Raw genomic sequence first — 23,507 nt, 5'->3', positions numbered from 1 at the left:
TGTTATTCTAGAATCAGTGGTCTGGGGTCATGGATGACTGAGGCCGACAAAGTCTGATGCCAGAAATACCATCACTGGTCAAGAAAGAAGGAGACGTGACTGTTTCTTAATTAGAAAAGTTAATATTTACTTTAACCCCTCCCCTATATGCATTTTAGGGCTTAGGGACCAAGCACTTTTTTTTTCATTTTTTTGATTGTCACCTTCAAGGAGCCATAACTTTTTTATTTTTCCATCAATACAGTCATATTAGGGCTTGTTTTTTGCAGGACAAGTTGTGTTTAATGGCATAACTTTGTGGTTTATATAGCTTACTGGTTAACTCTCTTTCTGCATGCGCATTTCAGTTCAGTTAGCCACTGCCCATAGAGTGTAACAGATGGCGCAGGTGCACACATGAGGGCGCTGTGCACCTGTGCGAGAATTGTAGAGGCACCATGATGATGTAGCCGATCACAGGAGGTGGAGAGAAGAAGAGGAGGAGAGGAACAGGGGGCACGGCAGGGGTCCAGCAACGATGAGTACCACCCCTTGGACTCTTTTAACGTCATTATCATAATTATAAAAAGCTGTTTTTTGGGGGCTAGAGAAAAGTGATTTGGGCAAAAAATTATATTTCTAAATGACAATAGCGGAGCTATAATTCTATACTAACGGTCCAGGAAGGTGGCAGAATCCCTTTCAGATTCACACTAAAATTGTCTTAAAGGGGTCGTCCATGGTATTCAAATAAAAAAAATAAAAAAAAATACTAATCCTTTTAACCCCCTTTCTCTGCAGCACCGCTGATCTGATGGTCCTCATTGATCTCTGTATACCGCAGCTGATCACATGCCATCTAACCACATGACTGCTGCAGCCAATCATTGGCCTCAGAGATGTCAATGATTGGCGGTAGCGGTCATGTGGTTAGAATGCATGTGATCGGCGTCACAGAAATATATAGAGACCGGCGGAGACCACTGGATCAGCAGCACTGGATTAAAAAAACTGAGTATTGTACTATTTTTCATTTTAAGGCATTCCCTGCCTTTTGAAAATAATTATGTATAACCTGTATATTCCTACATGACATCTGTCCCGGTCCGAGCTGACAGGATGCAGCATGACACAAGAATGGCAAAGTAAGAATTCCTGCGTCATCCTGCGCCACATACTTGGCTGCTCTCCTGACATTGGGGAGATTTCCCAGACTCCATCTGAGCAAGAACGCTTCCTGGAAAAGACTGCTGGCACCCAAAATAAGAAAAATCTGCTGCAGCTGCACCTGTAGTTCTAGGGTGTTTCTCCCATTGGAAGCTAGTACTGAGCGCCCTCTAGTGGTGACATCCAGCATCCAGAATTATACAGAGAAGTTTGCTGGCTCTGCTACGCTGCTGACACTGGTCATTTGGAGCACTCCAATGAAAAAGATATGTGCGGCACTTACCTGACCCTGTTGTTTATGAATAATTAAAGGAAGTCCATCATCAGGAAATTCACTGATAAATCAGGCACAGTGCCTTGTAGAGCTAGCTCAGCTGAATGATATCTTTCCCTTAGTGATCGATCCCTTCGTTCTGAAGAAAAAGTAATATTAATTCATAAAATCAGCAGTTAAGTGCACCAAGGGCGGGCCCAAGCCACTCAGTGCACCCATTCTCTTCTTCTCTACCAACTCCACCCTCTTCTTCTTGATTGACAGGGCCAGGTTCCTGCATAGTAATCTCTCCTGGACCTAGCAATTATGGCAAGGGAGGGGCTGCCTGAGGACACAGGAGGAGCAAGGGTGCAGAGCGTGGCTTGGGCCTGCCCTCAGTGCACTTAAAGGGATTTTCCAGGATTTTGATATTCATTGCCTATCCAGAGGACTAACTCCCGACACATTCTGACTCCCGACACACCCACCGATCTGCTGTATGAAGAGGCTACTTTACTCCGGAGAGCACTTAGGCCTCTTCCTAGACCATGTGATGCCCCGTTCATTGGTCACATGGCTTAGGAGCAGCTCAGTCCCATTCAAGTGAATGGGGCTGAGCTGCAATACCAAGCTCAGCCACTATCTAATGGACGGAGCTGTGCTCGGTAAACTGCAAGGAAGCCACGGTGATCACCGGATCAGTGGAGGTGCCAGGTGTCGGACCCCCTCCGATCTCATATTGATGACTTGAATCCTGAAGATAGGTTGTCAATATGAAAATGGCGGAAAAACTCTTTATGAACATACATTAGTGTTGGTAAATTAGGGGCATTTAATGGTGTTATCCAAACTATAAAACATGACCCTCAATGCCCGGGCCCCTCATATACAGGCTTGGACTGACCCACAGTGACCCACTAGCATCGCGGGTGACGGAGATGCAGCGGCAGCCGTGCGGGGATCGGGAGCGACACAGGTGCCGGGGATCAGGGTAAGTATAATCTAAATAAGGGCCCGGGCATTGGGGGCATATTTTATAGTTTGGATAATGATGAGATTTCACGGTCTGGGGGGGGGGGGGGGGGGGGTCAGGTTTTTAATTTTTTTACCAAAGTTTTTTCCAGTTCGTTGCTATTTACCTACAATAATGGGGGGGATGGCCCGTGTCCGGTGAATTGGATCAGACTGGAACGAGCTTTTCCCAGACGCATGGCCACAAGCCGAACAGCCGGATAATCTCCGCACTGGAACAGCAGTGGAGCGCTGCCATTCAGTAGATTTTTTACAAAGATACATCTTGTTTCATTCCAGCTGCTAAAAATGGATCCTACGGAAAGCTGAGCCCAAAATCCTCAGTCTTCACATGTAACCGGATTGGCCGCAAATAAACGTCGACTCCAGCGGAGAAGTGAATTCAGTGTTTCAACTCGGTCCAAGCGGAGAAGTCATGGATATAGAGACATGTGTCTGGATTACAGGGGAATCTGGACTAGTCATTATTACTAACAGACACTGGAAAAATACAAAAAATTATTATTTTTTTATATAAAATAGAAGGAAAAATAAAATAGAATCGTGTAAAATACAGTAAATACAAATGAGTGTTATATCTGCTTCTGGGAAAGCTGGGTGACAACAAAGATGGCTGCCTCGGGGGGCCTTGAGTGGCTTTCAATCAGAGCCATTAGGACTACTAACCCAATAATACTGGAGCAGGTGTGTTATTCCATTACTGGACACACTGTTTGCTCCGGACTCTGGGAAAGCAGAGTGATGACAAATATGGCATCCCCGGGAGAAGGGGGAGGGGGGGGGCAGCACTCACTCAACTTTCTATCAGGATGAGTAAAGCAATTATATTGGCACAGGTGTATTATGGCTTTAGTAAACAGATTTTCCATACAGGACTCCAGGAAAGCTGGGTGCCAACCTCCAAGCAAAGTCAGGACACATGTTTATCATTGAACTGATGTAAATCAGAGTCAGTAAGTTGTTTTTGTTTGTTTTTTTAAGCGGAGGGGGCATAGTCGTTGTATACTCAGGGTGACCGCAATATAAGGAGGTTTTTGGAGATTTGGTGCCCTCCCCCCCACTTTACTCGCCTTCTATGTCAGAAAAAGTGGCTATTTATAAATTTGGCACTCATTCTGGACACCATATTTCTCAATGTAATGCCACCAGAATAATAATAAATACATTGATAAATCTCCTCCATACAGATGTAAATCACTGCATCCCTTCATATAATGTATTACAAAAAAAACTTGCTGCCAACAGCCACCACTAGAGGGAGCTCAGTACACAGCCATTTATATAGATATCGTTGCACTGAATGGAAGCTGTAGAGTAGACTATGCAAGCACTAAGCTCCCTCTAGTGGTGGCTGAAAGACAATGCTGTAATTTTTTGTGGGAAACTCAAAAGGTTTCTGTCATCAGAAATACCTAAATTAAACTGGCTGACAATAGCGATGTGCTTATGTCAGCTGAACCTAACTAGCCTATTCCTAGTTTTATCCATGTCCCCGTTACTCCATAAATGTAACTTTTATAATATTCAAATTACCCTCTAGGAGCGGGGGGGGGGGGGGGGGGGGTGTTCCTGCTCCTAGAGGCTCCGTTATGCCACCTCTGTCACTGCCCTCCAAGTCTTGATTGAAAGGGACAGGCAGCGCTCGCATCCTCCTGCCGGCCCTGAGGGCGCGGTAAATCTCGCGCCTGCGCCGTTCTTTTCAGTATTCAGCGCAGGCGCAGTAAGGAAGTCGGCAGCCAGTGAGCATCCTTCCTTCACTATGCCTGAATAATGAACGGCACAGGGCAAGCGCGAGATTTACCATGCACTCAGAGCCGGCAGGAGAATGCGAACGCTGCCTGGCCCTGTCAATCAAGACAGTAACAGAGGTGGGAGAACGGAGCCTCTAGGAGCAGGAACACCCCCCCCCCCCGCTCCTAGAGGGTAATTTGTATATTATAAAAGTTACATTTATGGAGTAACGGGGACATGGAGAAAACTAGGAATGGGCTAGTTACGTTCAGCTGACATAAGCACATCGCTATTGTCAGCCAGTTAAATTTAGGTATTTCTGGTGACAGAAACCCTTCAAGAAGCCGTTCTGGTCCAGAGACCCCCCCCCATCCCTTCTTCACGGGTCTCTGAACAGTCGCATGGTCTGACTCCATGGTAGATACTCCACCTGCCCTGATAAAACTACCCCATATTTGCTATTTTCCTGGGTCTGACCAGCGAACCACGCCATAAAAGGGTTGAAGCTTAAACAGATAAATAGAATTTAATGAGCTGTTGTGCGATGATATTTATACCCATGGGAATATCAAAGATAGATAGATAGATAGATAGATAGATAGAAGATAGATAGATAGATAGATAGATAGATAGATAGATAGATAGATAGATAGATAGATATGAGATAGATATAGGAGATAGATATGTGATAGATAGATAGATAGATAGATAGATAATAGATAGATAGATAGATATGAGATAGATAGATAGATGATAGATAGATAGATAGATAGATAGATAGATAGATAGATAGGAGATAGATATGTGATAGATAGATAGATAGATAGATAGATAGATAGATAGATAGATAGATAGATAGATAGATAGAAGATGGAGAGATAGATAGATGATAGATAGATAGATAATAGATAGATAGATAGATAGATAGATAGATAGATGATAGATAGATAGATAGATATGAGATAGATAGATAGAAAATTTTCTGTGGTTATTTCAATGTTTTTTGTTCCTTTTCTAATTGTATCATTCATATCTTTTTCAATTTTTTGTATTCATATTTTTCAATTTTCTTTTTTAAATCCTATTCAAAAAGGTTGTAACACATAGCGAGTTAGTAGCTCAGGAAAAAAAAAAATTTTTGTATTCTAGGGCAAGTGTAACTGAAAACATATGTAGTCGTAGAAAGCAAAAATCTACTTCAAAGGCTCGCAGTGTTTATCTTCGTCCATTTAGGACAACCCGGGTCCCTGCACCCGTATGAATAGGTGGGGACCCAGTGGGCCAATCTGTCTCTATTTAATACTAATGACTTAAAGCCGTATTCACATAACATTTTTTTTAATTACTATAATATTTTACTATCATTGTAAAAAAATAATCATGGAAGAATTGGAATAGAAATGGTGCCTGTGACTAGACTCTTCGTAAAGAAAAGGGATTCTAAAGGTAAGATAACCCCGTGGGCTGGTGTAACACATACATTTATCCGTCCCTTATGCCAGAATTGTACCAATTTTGGCACAGACCTTTTGGAATTTTGCTCTATTCACCCCATTTTTGAAAAGGGGGTGCAAAAGCAGGTGTGAATTACCTCCATAGTAATCCAAGTGCAATGTCAGACGTGTGCAGGTCTTCTCATTTAAACAATGTTTCCCCCATCAAGATCAGTGCTCGCATTCCGGTGAAATATGCGATTTTGTGATATGCAAATTAGCTGCTGGGTGCAACGAGGGCATCACAGTTGCACCTTGTGGCAATGAAAACCCCACTCCCTATCGATACCCAACTACAGCATTGAGTGAAAGGGCCAGGCAGGGGAGATGTAATCTTGCCTGGTCCTGTATTCTTGCACGTGCGCAGGCAGCTTAGGAATAAGCGCATGCGCAGTACAGTCCTGACGCTTGCCAGGGCTGCATATTACAGATGGAGCTTTGACAAAAATGTGTGACTTTCCTGCTCTAGCTGGCAGAGATTCTTTAATAAAAAGGTTTTTATGACATGTTTTCCATTATGTTTGTATACTTTTAGCATTTTTTGTGCTTGTGCATGCGGCGCACCTCTTACTGACCAGACGGGTGCGCTGCACTTTTCTTATCAAGGAGTCTTTGATTTTGGGGGGGTACTGACACTGCACCCTATAAAGGTGTCAGATAGATGTACTGAAGACCAGTGCTCACTAACAAAGCCCCTTTAAGACATTGCTATTACTAGATATTACAATGAAATGCCTACAATATGAATTACAAAACATTTTACAGTTCAGGAGCAAATGGAAAATTGAGCGACTGCCATTGCGTTCATTGTTTTTTTTAACTCTTTAACTCTAGGTTCTGCAGTTTGGACAATCCATTTTTCCAAGCATTGTCCCTTAACCACAGACAGATCACAGCGATCAGCTGGAATCCATGGGGGGGGTGGATCCTAGCAAGTGTTCAATATCCCTGCAGTGCCACCACAGGGCAAATGGAGTATTACACCATTCTCACAGTCTGTGTAATGTATGGACTTGTCGGGTCCTCCAAAAAGGGGAAACGCTCTGGCTAACAGAGGAAGACCCAAATAGGACATATGAATATAACTTTTCTAAACCAGATTATCCCTATAATATACCGTAATACTCTCTATAATCTACACACACCTGCCAGCCTATAGCCTTGAGACATCCTCTTTTGTCAAGCTGTTAATAAAAGGCGTTCAACCATCTCTGGATCTGATATCTGTTTCTGGGAAAGTTGGATGACATTAAATGTTCTTGTTGTCATGGTATAGAGAGTTGTCATCCAGCTTTCCCTGACTCCTGAAAGGCAAGTGTAAGGAAGAATGGCATATGCTGCCTTAGGGCTCATGCACACGACCGTATTTTCATTCCGTTTTTTTTTGTGTGGACCGTATGTGAATCCATTCATTTCAGTGGGTCTGCAAAAAAAACAAAACGGAAGTTACTCCGTGTGCGTTCTATTTTCGTATGTCCGTTCTGCAAAATAATAGAACATGTCCTATTATTGTTCGAATTACGGACAAGGATAGGACTGTTCGATTAGCGGCCAGCTAAAATACGGAATGCACACGGACGTCATCCGTATTTTTTGCAGACTGCAAAATACATACGGTCGTGTGCAGGAGGCCCTTACTAGGCTGATTTAACAATAAGGGCTTTGGGAAAGCTGGGAGACAAGTCCCTATGGCGGGCATTCTCAACCTACGGCACTCCAGCTGTTGTAGAACTACAACTCCGACAATGCCCTGCTGTAGGCTGTTCGGGCATGCTGGGAGTTGTAGTTTTGCAACAGCTGGAGGGCCGCAGGTTGAGCATGCCTGCCCTATGGGATGCTAATGACTTTATTTAAGGGGGGCGAGAGGAGGGGGCTCGTTGATACATTGTTGTTTCGAAAACATTTATTACTGGCAACAATGTCTCCTGTATGTATCGATAGACAGTGGGATTCTTTAAATATTATGGGTCTATGGCTGTCAGCTGATGTGGAGTAGTAGATCTGGTGCAATGTTCCACAGTTACAAATTCTGTCTCTTATAGAGGCTGATAATTAGTCCATTACTGTCCAGATGCAGGAGTCCTACACCCCCCTGTGAGGAGGTTAGTAGATGACATACCACGCTCAGCCCCCTCCCTCTCTGATCACTCAACCTCAGTGCACACCAAAAAAAAAAAAAAAAGAGAGAGGAAAGGAAAACATCCCACAAGGTTTACACTCCAAACCTGTCACATGAAAGCATGAAATCAAACCCACCTTGAGGAGCAACACAGGGGCAAGGAGAAGCAGGGGCTGGGTGACAAGGAGACACATATAAGAGCACATTGCAAAAAAAGGTGCCAGTGGAAAAACAAATACATGATCAGATATCTGTGCCTTAAGGGGGGAGATTGAAGGGTCTACAGAAGACCCAGAAGATCAGAGCAGAGAGAAAGCAGAGGTTAGATAAGAACTGAGAAGAGATAACAGACTCACAACTCACAGCAGAAGCTCCAGAGATAAATCCAGTAGGCTCAAGACCCCCATGAGATCTACAAGAAGAAGAGATCAAGCTCCAAAGCTTAAAACAAAAACAAAAATCACAAGGAAAACAGATCAGGCTCCAAAAGGGGAGAGCAAATTCCATAGGGGATCTGTAAGTGGAAGAGATCAAGCTCCAAAGGGGATCTGTTACTAGAAGAGGTCAAGAAGACCTTCAAGGGTTCTGCAAAAAAAAGAAGGAATCAAGCTCCAAGAAGGAATCTGCTACAAGAAGAGATCAAGACTTTTGAGGAGATCAGCAACAAAAAACTGGATCTAGCTCCAAAGAAGATCTGCTCAAGAGAGTTCGCAAGAAGAGAGTGGACTTGAAAGGGAACTGCTGTCCTGGAAGCAAAGCAGGAGCTGCCTTGGGACTGTGTGTGAGACTTCCAGTGTCCTTCACTTGTCTTCCAGTGGTCTGGGATCTGCATTTAGAGCTCCACCTCCAATACTATACACCAGGCAGAGCAGCTACAGCTATAGTCTGCCTTGTGCTCCCTCTTCACTGAACCTCACCAGTTCTTCTGCAGGTTTCCACTCTCAGAATCTCCTGAGCGCCCCCTGCAGCCCATCTCTGGTTGTGTTCTGTGTGGCCAGTGCTTGCAACAAGATCATAAAGCCTTGAAGACCACCAGAAGTTGTTGTGGCCAAAAGCAGAAGACTTCACACAGCAGGGCAAAGAGGGGGCAATGTGTGAGAGAGGTGCCCGGAGGATCTGCCTGTGCCTGGGCTGCCTCTTTCTGCTTGTGTCCCTAGGACTGGCTTGGACATACAGGGAGGAGGTGGAAGCAGACAGGTGGGTGCTTCAGGATAATGCTATATTATTATTGCCCAGTGGGAGTGGACAGATGGATTAAATTACCTCCAGGTGAGGAGCCCCTGTGGGCATTACCTGTCATGACCCCCCACCCTGCTGCTGATAATACAACTCTTGGGTGCTGTACAGGACTTCTCAGGTTATTGCATTTATTTTCATTGATCAGTCTCTGGCAATTTTTTTTTTTGCAATGGGTGTAGATGCCCAAAAATGTCAACTGCTCAAGGGGACACTTTTTCAGTAATATCAGTTGTTTTCATAGATGCACAAAAAAGTCAAAGGCTGAAGGGCACAGTTGTTTCCCCAAAAAACTATTGGTTGTTTTCATTGCTTAATCAAATTTATTTTTTTGCATGTCAATTTTTTCAAAAATATCCCCAATGTTGCTAATGACAGTTTAAGGGGTTCTGGGGGGTGTCTTATATTAGGGTCAGACATTGACATATTGTAAGGGGCAGCATGCACTGTCTGGTTCTGAGCTTATGAAGACTTAGGGCTCATGCACATGACCATATATTTTTGCGGTCAGCAAAAAATACAGATGACGTCCGTGTGCATTTTGTATTTTGCGGAACGGAACAGCCGGCCCCTGATAGAACAGTCCTCTCCTTGTCCGTTATGTGGACAATAATAGGACATGTTCTATTTTTTTTTGCGGAACGGACATGCGAACATACGGAAACGGAATGCACACGGAGTAACTTCTGTTTTTTTGCGGACCCATTGAAATGAATTGTTCCGCATACGGTCCGAAAAAAAAACGGAATGGACACAGAAAGAAAATACGTTGGTGTGCATGAGCCCTTACAGGTAATGCTCCATGGGGAAAAAGTATGCAAATTAGCTCTCCTCTACCATATTTTGTTTCCAACTGTAGGTGAGCTGATTTGCATAAATTTGTTAAGTTACTGTATAGCCTCATACATAGATGGATCTCTCTATTAAAATGTATCATTCTATGGACCCTCGCTCTGATTTTTGTAGAGCAAATTTTAACTTTTTTTCCCCGTATTTAGTACTGCGCTCCGCTCTGCGTTTCTTTGCCTAAAATTGCAGGTTACTGTTACGCCGTGCGACAGTTGTGAGAATTTCATCATGTTTGCAATTTCTGCGATTGCTTCAAGTAGCCTGCAGTTTCCCCCCCCCCCCCCATCACGTTACGGTCACGGCGATTCTAAATTCCGTTATGGTCCGTAGTAGCGGAATCCATAGCGCGATTCTTCGATAACCCGAACTTTAGACGCCGAACTTAACACACAAGTTCGCTCAACACTAGTGGTGATCTCTAGTCTTTATGTTAATCTTGTGGAGCCCCGTATATGATAATCCAATAACTGCTTCACTTTAAGGGCTCATGCACACGACCGTATGTATTTTGCGGTCCGCAAAACACGGATCCGCAAAAAATACGGATGACGTCCGTGTGACATCCGTTTCTTTTTGCGGATCCATTGACACATGAATGGTTTCGCATACAAGCCTGCAAAAAAATAAATAAAAAATGGAACGGACACGGACAAAAAATACGCTCGTGTGCATGAGCCCTATTTTACCTTTCTGTACACAGACTATAATCACTCCCATCATCTTCAGCGGAGTTCGCGATCTCATTCTGCTTACACTACAGCCTGTGTCATCGGGAGCCAGAACTTAACTTTTCATCATGGATAGTGTTGAGCGAACTTGTGTTTTAAGTTCGGCGTCTAAAGTCCGGGTTAACGAAGAATCGCGTTATGGATTCCGCTACCACGGACTATAACGGAACTTAGAATCCATAACGCGATTCTTCGATAACCCGAACTTTAGACGCCGAACTTAAAACACAAGTTCGCTCGACACTAATCATGGATGCTTTCTGCCAGAAACAGCGCCACCTTTTTCCATAGGATGGTTCTAGTATTGCAGTTCGGCCCAGTTCGCTTGACAGTACTAGACATGGCCTATGGGTGTGGGTGATAAGCAGCTGCGGAAGATTCACAGCTCCCTGACCAATGCATAATGTCAGGGCGTGCTGGGAGTTGTAGTTCTGCCACAGCGGGTTGGAGACCATGGCTATAGTGCATCCTATCAGCAGAATACTGGCACAATTTACGGCAGTCTATACCCCTTGTGTCCTGCTGACAGATGCTGCATTCGAATAAGCTTTGCCATAGTGCCAATCATAAATAGTGCGGTAAATGATGCCAGTCGGCTGCAGGAAAGCATTGTGAGTAATGGTTACATCACTGCTGTTGTAACTGGTGCCTGTAGGCTGCAGGAAAGCACCGTGAGATATGATTGCACCATTGATATCTGGTTTTACTGTAGTGTCACAGTAGATCCCAGTCTAATATTATATTAGGCAATTGCTCACAGTGCAATTCCCTAATACAATAAGGCAGCTCCAAACCCCATTCTGTGCTTTCCCATGTTCCTTCTCCATCCTTATGTTGACTCTTGTTTGTTCCTTATGATCTATAGGGAAGTCTGTTCAGAGAGCAAAGTCACCACTACCAAGTACCCCTGTCTTAAAACTACCGGAGAGCTGACCACCTGCTTCAGGTAAGTCCTGTGCTTCATTTGCTATGACTGGCAGTTACTGATATTCACAAGTGCTTGATGCTGAGATAAGCAGCGTGTGGAGATAAGCAGCGTGTCCGGGCACTTAGAGCCAGTCAATGCTCTACATCCGTGAGATTAACCCCTTTATTGCCCCGTGCTATCGATTTTTGCAGTGGTGTCTTGGATGTTGCCGTTTTAACCGCGTAGAGAGAAGAATTATCTTTGGATGTGTTTGGAGTGAAGTCAGGCTAGGATGTCAGAACCCATCTGTTTAATCCATGAATGGGGATTTCACGTGACTTCAGCATTGTGGATGCATTAGTCCATTGGTTGTAGTTTTCCTACTTCTAATATGTGTGTGAACTAATGTAGAAGTTTGTATTTAAAGCGACAGTCCACGTAAGGCCAGATGTTTTTGTTTCTTAAAGCTACAGTTCAGGGTGAGTCAGGAATCATAAAAAAACTCATTGAGCTGAAATGTCGCGTATCCACATGGGTGAAGAAAAGCATTTTCTTCATTTTTTTACTGATTTTGAAGTGCTGCCTTTTTGCTACTTTGTGTATTGGGCAATAGTCTAGTCCCTTCGGACGTGCACCCTTTTTTTATTCAAGTTGGATGTAGTGCTGCCAGATTTTTGCTTTAGATAGATAGTTAGATAGATAGACACAAATAAATATTAGATAGATAGGAGACAAACGGAGATAACATAGATAATTAGATAAAGACAGACAATAGATAAACAAAAGTCTGGCAGCACGCCAAGGTCAGTGAAATGTATAAAATGTATTCACCTACGCATTTCCCAAAATTTGGAATGCTGCCAAGTATTTGTTCATCTTACTATACCATTACTATACCAATGGGGGTTTCAGTCGTACCCCTTGGATCTGCACCCAGTATTCGTTTTCTTCTGTCCTGCTTCTATTTTCCTGTTGGATGGATAGATAGATAGATATGAAATAGAAAGATATGAGATGGATAGATAGATAATGGATAGATATGAGATAGATATGAGATGGATAGATAGATAATGGATAGATATGAGATAGATATGAGATGGGTAGATAGAATTTTTATTTTGATATAAAATAGATAGAAAGAAAAAAGAAGAATGTGAGATAGACACAATTTTTTTTAGATGGATAGATAATGAGAAAGGAAGAAAAAAAGCAAAATAGAAAAATATGAATTTGCGCTCATGTGCACAACCGTATATATGTATCTATCTAGATTGATAGATATGAGATGGATGGATAGATAGATAGATATGAGATAGATAGATAGATAGATAGATAGATAGATAGATATTAGATAGATATATATGAGATGGATAGATAAATAAATAAATAGATAGATAGATAGATAGATATGAGATATTAGATAGATAGATAGATAGATAGATATGAGATATTAGATAGATAGATATGAGATATTAGATAGCCCTGCTCATAATGAAGATGTTTCCGTCAGGGAATTGTCCTTTGTTTGATGATTGTTTATTATTTTTCTATGTTCTTGTTTATGAATTGCCGCTATTTATTTCCCTCACTCATATAGCGCTGACATATTCCGCAGCGCTTTACAGACATAATCATCACTCACTGTAAACCGGAGTAGACAGAGGAAACCCGCGCAGACACGGGGAGAACATACAAACTCCATGCAGATGTCGTCCTTGGTCGCAGATCTATGCGTCTCTATGGTAACAGACTACAAACTGAGCATGTTGTAGTCCGTCCCTGCTGTCATTTGTCCCTCTCTTCAATCTGCTCCCTCTTCTGCTGTCTCTAGGTTGTCAAGAAGAAGGGGCAGAAGGATCGGGGTAACCCATGACTGTAGGATTGGACTACGCTCACATAGTCTGTTTAGAGTCGGTCACCATAGAATCATCGTCTTGCCTACAAGCTGCAAACCAAAAATAACAGGAGAGTTTTAATCAAGACGTTTCGCTAAAGTTGTTTCTTTTTTTTTTTATTTTAGATTTGTTAGAGAAAAAAAATGGTTGTATAAGTATTCATACCCTATAAATATCTGGCATGGAAAGTTACTGTCTGTGTTCATATAAGGATGATTTGGTTGGTTGAGCTTTGCTGCGGGATTTTCCTGCCGCTGTGATGTCATGTCTTAGATCGCTGCAGACTTTCCTTGTTAACATAAGACTGGACCATTGTGTGATCATTGTGATTGTCTGGCAGGATTAGACTGTAATGAACACTTCGTCTCTCTCCTCGGATTCCGACTTTTAGTCGTTACGGGCGAGGCTCTTTGTACTTTTATGGCAGCGGCTCTCATGCCACGCTGTGACAGCGAGGATGCGTCCTACTCGCTGCTTTTTATTAGGTGATACGTAAAAATAAATATCGGTTCATGTGACACCTCCGTGGAAATCAAGGCTCGCTGGTGCACATTTTTGGAGTTTTTGTGGCCTTGAATTGTGTCAGATCACCAGCATGTACTTTTCTGATACATGATATCCACTTTCCTTACATTAGATAGAGCTATTCGTTACCCCGCTGTCAGCCGTTATAGGGATCTATGTCCAGAACAGAAAAAGAGGATTCCTTGTGGGAAACTGTAGTTTTTATGCTTGTTGTATATTAGACAATTGCATGACTGGCAATCTCATTATGCACTTCTGTTATGGACAGGTTTCCGTGTAGCTTATCTAAGCTTCGATATTTTATGGCAGACTGTGTCTTCTGGGACATCCGACTACGACTACGCTTTTATAATATTATTGTAAATGGCAGACTCTCTCCAAACTTGGGGTGCAGGTTTAGAGTCAGAATCATCTCATCTGAAAAAAGAGGTTGTGCTAATGATGGGTGGATGGATAGCCAATTGATCTGGAATTTCTTGTTGTTTTTTTTCCTTTTGATTTTTATGCTTGTATTTTAGGGGATTGCATGTTTTGCAATTGTCTACATTTTTAGAATCTACCAACAGAGAAGTAATCTGATGCTCCTAGACTTCTATACAAAACTTACAGTATAACAGACACTCCTCTTACCGTGTATAATACTGCTGTGTTTTTATGCTTTTGGGCCCCCTTGGCATGAGGGCCTGGGTATAATCCGCAGCCCTCCGATGCTTATGTCCCAATATTTGTGTTCAAAATAATTTTTAAAGGCCAAGGAGGGACACTATTAGTAGCGCGAGTAGCGCACCATGGCAAATTCCTCTAACTCTGCCCAATGCCTATCCATACATGCCCAATCCCACCCAGCCCCCTTTGTGCCCTCACCCAGTACAGTAGTTATACCCCATTAGTGTCCCCTTCACAGTGGGTATGCCCCCTTAGTGCCCCCTTCACAGTAGTTGTGCCCCCTTAGTTCCCCTATTCACAGTAGTTACACCCTCTTGGTGCCCACACAGTAGTTATACCTCCTTATTGCCCTCCACAGTAGTTATGACTAGAGTTGAGCGAACACCTGGATGTTCGGGTTCGAGAAGTTCGGCCGAACTTCCCGTAAATGTTCGGGTTCGGGATCCGAACCCGAACCGAACTTCGTCCCGAACCCGAACCCCATTGAAGTCAATGGGGACCCGAACTTTTGGGCACTAAAAAGGCTGTAAAACAGCCCAGGAAAGAGCTAGAGGGCTGCAAAAGGCAGCAACATGTAGGTAAATTCCCTGCAAACAAATGTGGATAGGGAAATGAATTAAAATTAAAATTAAAAAAATAAAAATGAACCAATATCAATTGGACAGAGGTCCCATAGCAGAGAATCTGGCTTCACGTCAGCAGAGAATCAGTCTCTTCATGCCATAGCAAAGAATCTGGCTTCATGTCAGCAGAGAATCAGTCTTCATGTCATAGCAGAGAATCAGGCTTCACGTCACCCACCACTGGAACAGGCCACTGTCACACATTTAGGCCCCGGCACCCAGACAGAGGAGAGCGGTCCCGTAACAGAGAATCTGGCCTGATGTCAGCGCAGAATCTGTCTTCATGTCATAGCAGAGAATCAGGCTTCACGTCACCCACCACTGGAACAGGCCACTGTCACACATTTAGGCCCAGGCACCCAGGCAGAGGAGAGAGGTCCCGTAACAGAGAATCTGGCCTTATGTCAGCGCAGAATCTGTCTTCATGTCATAGCAGAGAATCAGGCTTCACGTCACCCACCACTGGAACAGGCCACTGTCACACATTTAGGCCCAGGCACCCAGGCAGAGGAGAGAGGTCCCGTAACAGAGAATCTGGCCTTATGTCAGCGCAGAATCTGTCTTCATGTCATAGCAGAGAATCAGGCTTCACGTCACCCACCACTGGAACAGGCCACTGTCACACATTTAGGCCCAGGCACCCAGGCAGAGGAGAGAGGTCCCGTAACAGAGAATCTGGCCTTATGTCAGCGCAGAATCTGTCTTCATGTCATAGCAGAGAATCAGGCTTCACGTCACCCACCACTGGAACAGGCCACTGTCACACATTTAGGCCCAGGCACCCAGGCAGAGGAGAGAGGTCCCGTAACAGAGAATCTGGCCTTATGTCAGCGCAGAATCTGTCTTCATGTCATAGCAGAGAATCAGGCTTCACGTCACCCACCACTGGAACAGGCCACTGTCACACATTTAGGCCCCGGCACCCAGACAGAGGAGAGCGGTCCCGTAACAGAGAATCTGGCCTTATGTCAGCGCAGAATCTGTATTCATGTCATAGCAGAGAATCAGGCTTCACGTCACCCACCACTGGAACAGGCCACTGTCACACATTTAGGCCCCGGCACCCAGACAGAGGAGAGCGGTCCCGTAACAGAGAATCTGGCCTTATGTCAGCTCAGAATCTGTATTCATGTCATAGCAGAGAATCAGGCTTCAAGTCACCCACCACTGGAACAGGCCACTGTCACACATTTAGGCCCCGGCACCCAGACAGAGGAGAGCGGTCCCGTAACAGAGAATCTGGCCTTATGTCAGCGCAGAATCTGTCTTCATGTCATAGCAGAGAATCAGGCTTCACGTCAGCCACCACTGGAACAGGCCACTGTCACACATTTAGGCCCAGGCACCCAGGCAGAGGAGAGAGGTCCCGTAACAGAGAATCTGGCCTTATGTCAGCGCAGAATCTGTATTCATGTCATAGCAGAGAATCAGGCTTCACGTCACCCACCACTGGAACAGGCCACTGTCACACATTTAGGCCCGGCACCCAGACAGAGGAGAGGTTCATTCAACTTTGGGTTGCCCCGCAATATAATGGTAAAATGAAATTAAAAATAGTATTGAATGAGGAAGTGCCCTGGAGTAGAATAATATATTGTTAAGGGGAGGTAGTTAATATCTAATCTGCACAAGGGATGGACAGGTCCTGTGGGATCCATGCCTGGTTCATTTTTATGAACGTCAGCTTGTCCACATTGGCTGTAGACAGGCGGCTGCGTTTGTCTGTAATGACGCTCCCTGCCATGCTGAATACACGTTCAGACAAAACGCTGGCCGCCGGGCAGGCCAGCACCTCCAAGGCATAAAAGGCTAGCTCTGGCCACGTGGACAATTTGGAGACCCAGAAGTTGAATGGGGCCGAACCATCAGTCAGTACGTGGAGGGGTGTGCACAGGTACTGTTCCACCATGTTAGTGAAATGTTGCCTCTTGCTAACACGTTCCGTATCAGGTGATGGTGCAGTTAGCTGTGGCGTGTTGACAAAACTTTTCCACATCTCTGCCATGCTAACCCTGCCCTCAGAGGAGCTGGGCGTGACACAGCTGCGTTGGCGACCTCTTGCTCCTCCTCTGCCTTCGCCTTGGGCTTCCACTGGTTCCCCTGTGACATTTGGGAATGCTCTCAGTAGCGCGTCTACCAACGTGTAGTACTCGCGCATCTTCCTATCACGCTCCAGTGTAGGAAGTAAGGTGGGCACATTGTCTTTGTACCGGGGATCCAGCAGGGTGGCAACCCAGTAGTCCGCACACGTTAAAATGTGGGCAACTCTGCTGTCGTTGCGCAGGCACTGCAGCATGTAGTCGCTCATGTGTGCCAGGCTGCCCAGAGGTAAGGACAAGCTGTCCTCTGTGGGAGGCGTATCGTCATCGTCCTGTGTTTCCCCCCCAGCCACGCACCAGTGATGGGCCCGAGCTGCTTTGGGTGCCACCCCGCTGTGAACATGCTTCATCCTCATCCTCCTCCACCTCCTCCTCATCCTCGTCCTACTCGTCCTCCAGTAGTGGGCCCTGTCTGGCCACATTTGTACCTGGCCTCTGCTGTTGCAAAAAACCTCCCTCTGAGTCACTTCGAAGAGACTGGCCTGAAAGTGCTAAAAATGACCCCTCTTCCTCCTCTTCCTCCTGGGCCACCTCCTCTTCTATCATCGCCCTAAGTGTTTTCTCAAGGAGACATAGAAGTGGTATTGTAACGCTGATAACGGCGTCATCGCCACTGGCCATGTTGGTGGAGTACTCGAAACAGTGCAACAGGGCACACAGGTCTCGCATGGAGGCCCAGTCATTGGTGGTGAAGTGGGTCTGATCCGCAGTGCGACTGACCCGTGCGTGCTGCAGCTGAAACTCCACTATGGCCTGCTGCTGCTCGCACAGTCTGTCCAGCATATGCAAGGTGGAGTTCCACCTGGTGGGCACGTCGCATATGAGGCGGTGAGCGGGAAGGCCGAAGTTACGCTGTAGCGCAGACAGGCGAGCAGCGGCAGGGTGTGAACGCCGGAAGCGCGAACAGACGGCCCGCACTTTATGCAGCAGCTCTGACATGTCGGGGTAGTTGCGAATGAACTTCTGCACCACCAAATTCAGCACATGCGCCAGGCAAGGGATGTGCGTCAAACCGGCTAGTCCCAGAGCTGCAACGAGATTTCGCCCATTATCGCACACCACCAGGCCGGGCTTGAGGCTCACCGGCAGCAACCACTCGTCGGTCTGTTGTTCTATACCCCGCCACAACTCCTGTGCGGTGTGGGGCCTGTCCCCCAAACATATGAGTTTCAGAATGGCCTGCTGACGTTTACCCCGTGCTGTGCTGAGGTTGGTGGTGAAGGTGTGTGGCTGACTGGATGAGCAGGTGGAAGAAGAGGAGGAGGAAGCTGAGTAGGAGAAGGAGGAGACAGGAGGCAAAGAATGTTGCCCTGCGATCCTTGGCGGCGGAAGGACGTGCGCCAAACAGCTCTCCGCCTGGGGCCCAGCCGCCACTACATTTACCCAGTGTGCAGTTAGGGAGATATAGCGTCCCTGGCCGTGCTTACTGGTCCACGTATCTGTGGTTAGGTGGACCTTGCCACAGATGGCGTTGCGCAGTGCACACTTGATTTTATCGGATACTTGTTTGTGCGGGGAAGGCACGGCTCTCTTGGAGAAGTAGTGGCGGCTGGGAACAACATACTGTGGGACAGCAAGCGACATGAGCTGTTTGAAGCTGTGTGTGTCCACCAGCCTAAATGACAGCATTTCATAGGCCAGTAGTTTAGAAATGCTGGCATTCAGGGCCAGGGATCGAGGGTGGCTAGGTGTGAATTTTGCGCTTTCTCTCAAATGTTTGTGAGATGGAGAGCTGAACGCTGCCGTGTGACATGGTTGAGATGCTTGGTGACGCAGGTGGTGGTGTTGGTGGTACATCCCATGTTTGCTGGGCGGCAGGTGCCAACGTTCCTCCAGAGGCGGAGGAAGAGGCCGAGGCGGCGGCAGCAGCAGCAGAAGAGGCCGAGGCGGCGGCAGCAGCAGAAGAGGCCGAGGCGGCAGCAGCAGAAGAGGTAGCAGGGGGAGCCTGAGTGACTTCCTTGTTTTTAAGGTGTTTACTCCACTGCAGTTCATGCTTTGCATGCAGGTGCCTGGTCATGCAGGTTGTGCTAAGGTTCAGAACGTTAATGCCTCGCTTCAGGCTCTGATGGCACAGCGTGCAAACCACTCGGGTCTTGTCGTCAGCACATTGTTTGAAGAAGTGCCATGCCAGGGAACTCCTTGAAGCTGCCTTTGGGGTGCTCGGTCCCAGATGGCGGCGGTCAGTAGCAGGCGGAGTCTCTTGGCGGCGGGTGTTCTGATTTTGCCCACTGCTCCCTCTTTTGCTACGCTGTTGGCTCGGTCTCACCACTGCCTCTTCCTCCGAACTGTGAAAGTCAGTGGCACGACCTTCATTCCATGTGGGGTCTAGGACCTCATCGTCCCCTGCACCGTCTTCCACCCAGTCTTGATCCCTGACCTCCTGTTCAGTCTGCACACTGCAGAAAGACGCAGCAGTTGGCACGTGTGTTTCGTCATCATCAGAGACCTGCTGAGGTGGTATTCCCATGTCCTCATCATCAGGAAAAATAAGTGGTTGTGCGTTAGTGCATTCTATCTCTTCCACCCCTGGGGAAGGGCTAGGTGGATGCCCTTGGGAAACCCTGGCAGCAGAGTCTTCAAACAGCATAAGAGACTGCTGCATAACTTGAGGCTCAGACAGTTTCCCTGATATGCATGGGGGTGATGTGACAGACCGATGGGCTTGGTTTTCATGCGCCATCTGTGCGCTTTCTGCAGAAGACTGGGTGGGAGATAATGTGAACGTGCTGGATCCACTGTCGGCCACCCAATTGACTAATGCCTGTACCTGCTCAGGCCTTACCATCCTTAGAACGGCATTGGGCCCCACCAAATATCGCTGTAAATTCTGCTGGCTACTGGGACCTGAGGTAGTTGGTTCCCTAGGACGTGTGGCTGTGGCAGAACGGCCACGTCCTCTCCCAGCACCAGAGGGTCCACTAACACCACCACGACCATGTCCACGTCCGCGTCCGCGTCCCTTATTAGATGTTTTCCTCATTGTTCCCGTTCACCACAATTTTGAGAATGGCAAATTTGGGAATGCTTTTTCAACCCAGAACAAAAAGTCTGCTTTTACGGTCACTACAAATAACTTGACCAGCTAAAACTGTGCAGATTTGGTTGAATAGAGATGTGAGACCTGTTTTTTTTTTGCGCTGTGTGACAGTTATAGGTTTAATCACAGAATGACACTTCTATCAGCACGCTAGCGTGTGTCTTAGGTTTTTCTGAATGACACTATCAATAACTTCAATGTAAGATTTTCTTTTTGGGATAGATTTCAAGTAGGCCTGAAATACCACAAACTAGTTATTTTCAGAATGGCAAATTTGTGAATGCTTTTTCAACCCAGAACAAAAAGTCTGCTTTGACGGTCACTACAAATAACTTGACCAGCTAAAACTGTGCAGATTTGGTTGAATAGAAATGTCAGGTCTATTTTTTAGGCGCTGGGTGACAGGCTCAACTTGCCCCTGATGTAATATATGGCCAAAAAATAACCACACTGGTTATGGTTAAATGCACTTGGGTGACACAGGCTCAGCCTGCAGCTGATGTAGTATATGGCCAAAAAATAATCAGACTGTTGATGGTTAAATGCACTTGGGTGACACAGGCTCAGCCTGCAGCTGATGTAGTATATGGCCAAAAAATAACCAGACTGTTGATGGTTAAATGCACTTCGGTGACAAAGGCTCAGCCTGCAGCTGATGTAGGATATAGCACAAAATAACCACACTATCGATGGTTAAATACACTTGGTGATAGCTCGTGCTGGCGCACAACAAGTCACAAAATGGCCGCCGATCACCCCAGAAAAAAAGTGATCTAAAAACGCTCTGGGCAGCCTCAAAAAAGTGAGCAAGTCAATAATAGCACTTCAATGATCCACAGCTGCAGATCGATCACAGAATGAAGTCTTTTGGAGGAGTTAATCTGCCTAATCTCGCCCTAACGTCGCAGCTGCAACCTCTCCCTATACTGATCATAGCAGAGTGACGTGCGGCGCTACGTGACTCCAGCTTAAATAGAGGCTGGGTCACATGGTGCACTGGCCAATCACAGCCATGCCAATAGTAGGCATGGCTGTGATGGCCTCTTGGGCCAAGTAGTATGACGCTTGTTGATTGGCTGCTTTGCAGCCTTTCAAAAAGCGCCAAGAAAGCGCCGAACACCGAACCCGAACCCGGACTTTTACGAAAATGTTCGGGTTCGGGTCCGTGTCACGGACACCCCAAAATTCGGTACGAACCCGAACTATACAGTTCGGGTTCGCTCATCGCTAGTTATGACCACTTAGCGCCCCCACAAAGTAATTGTGCCCCCTTATTGCCAGTCACAGTAGTTATGACCCCCTAGTACACCCTTCACAGCACTTATGCCCCCACAAAGTAGATATGGCCCCTTGGTGCCTCCACACAGAAGTAGTTATGCCCTCTTAGTGCACCCACACAGTAGTTATGCCCCTTTAGTGCACCCACACAGTAGTTATGACCCCTTAGTGCCTCCACACAGAAGTAGTTATGCCCTCTTAATGCACCCACACAGTAGTTATGCCCTCCTAGTGCACCCACACAGTAGTTATGCCCTCTTAGTGTCCCTTCACTATAGTTATGCCCTAATAGTGCACACAAATAGTAGTTATGCCATCTTAGTGCCCCCTTCACAGTAGTTATGCCCCTTTAGTGTCCTTACACAGTAGTTACACCCCCCTAGTGCTGACACAGTACTTATTCCCTCATAGTACCCCAAACACAGTAGTTATGCCCGCTTGGTGCCTCCTTCAGAGTAGTTATGCCCCATTAGTGCCCCATTCACAGTAGTTTTCCCCCTTTGTGCCCCAAAAACAGTAGTTAAATTTGGGCCATTCCTGCCAGATCAGGGATGGTTGGGAGGTATGCTCATGTATTACAACATCCATGGCACTTGGGCCCCACAGATAGGGACTCTGCAGTGGGGTTGCTGTGGAGCAGCTTTTGATGCAGTTGAAGGCCTCATGCACACAACCATAGTTTCCCATTCCTTTAAAACAAAAATAGACTGTGTCCTATTCTTGTCCGTTTGGGGCTGAAAATAGGCATTTCTAACAGAGGGCAGGACGTATCGATACGCAAAATGCTAAACACACATGGCCGGCATCCATGTTTTGTGGATCCGCAATTTTGGGACTACAAAAACGGTGCATGAGGCCTAAGGCTGATCTCCACAGTCTTTCCACATTTTTAATTACAGAGTCCCCCGAGCTTCTTGAAAATGCACAGTCCCTGCCCTCTGCTTCTGTGATTTATCTTGTAAGGTTTTACACACAAAAAAACATAAAATGCCAGATTTTTTGCAACTAGGGAAAAGGCAGCAAATTGATTACTCTAGCTGTTTCTCTTTGCCAGGTGTAGCAGCACAGCTCACCGGAGTGAAATGACAGATTTGCCTCTGCTACATCTGCACTTTAATATACATGTGTTTTAAATACTGAGTTGCTCTTCAAACTGTCTGTGAGCTCCTTGTTATTGGTGAGCGTCCTTCATGCGGCTCTTGAGATACATTCCTTACATTGCGCGGGCGGCTTGCCTGACAATGCTCTGCTTGAAAACCAGAAGTGGCAAAGATATGGTCTGAAGTGTCTAACCTGGAGCTGTCTGTGTGACAGCCTGTAGAAGAGATGCTATCTGTATAAAAATATACACGGATAGCCAAGGTGACGGGGCTGGTAGGCGTCCAACGCTTTCTTTATATTCCCTGAAGCAACACGTGGCATGAGAGATATCCTCACCGCAGTATGTGTATATATATATATATATATTTTAGTTTCTGGACAATGCATAAGGAATAAGTCATTGCTTCATCTTCTAGCCCAGGGGTAGGCAACCCTTCGGCACTCCAGCTGTTGTGAAACTACAACTCCCAGCATGCATACTTGCTCTGCTCTTCTAAGAGCTCTCATAGAAATGAATAGAGCATGCTGGTAACTGTAGTTCCACAACGGCTGGAGTACCAAAGGTTGCTGATCCCTGTTCTAGCCTATGAGATCAATACCTCTGCCGTCCCATGACTGCTGGGAATCACTTCGTATACCTAGTCTCTTGTGCTCATGATGGGTGGATGACTAGCCAACTGAACTGGAATGTTTTTTTTTTTTTACCATTGATTTGTATGGAAATTCTTTTTGTCTGACGGATAAAACTAGCCCCATAGTCCACTAAAATCTACAGTCCTTTTCTACCTA

General features: G+C 45.8%; 1 protein-coding gene across 1 annotated transcript in view; it reads left to right on the top strand.

Annotated features, from left to right (window-relative positions):
• The first annotated feature begins 7,582 nt into the window (after nt 1–7,582).
• The window catches only part of CCBE1 (collagen and calcium binding EGF domains 1), a 305,372-nt gene continuing 289,447 nt past the window's right edge, over nt 7,583–23,507 (top strand). Inside the window, exons 1-2 of the mRNA XM_040421080.1 lie at nt 7,583–8,971; nt 11,453–11,533. Coding sequence (XP_040277014.1) covers nt 8,865–8,971; nt 11,453–11,533 — 188 coding nt within the window. The 5' untranslated portion in view covers nt 7,583–8,864. The remainder of the gene's footprint in view (nt 8,972–11,452; nt 11,534–23,507) is intronic.

Source organism: Bufo bufo, chromosome 2 (genome assembly GCF_905171765.1).
Source record: "Bufo bufo chromosome 2, aBufBuf1.1, whole genome shotgun sequence".
Taxonomy (NCBI): Eukaryota; Metazoa; Chordata; class Amphibia; order Anura; family Bufonidae; genus Bufo; species Bufo bufo.
The sequence above is the reverse complement of the archived record's forward strand: the minus strand, read 5'-3'. Positions and strand labels throughout refer to the sequence as shown.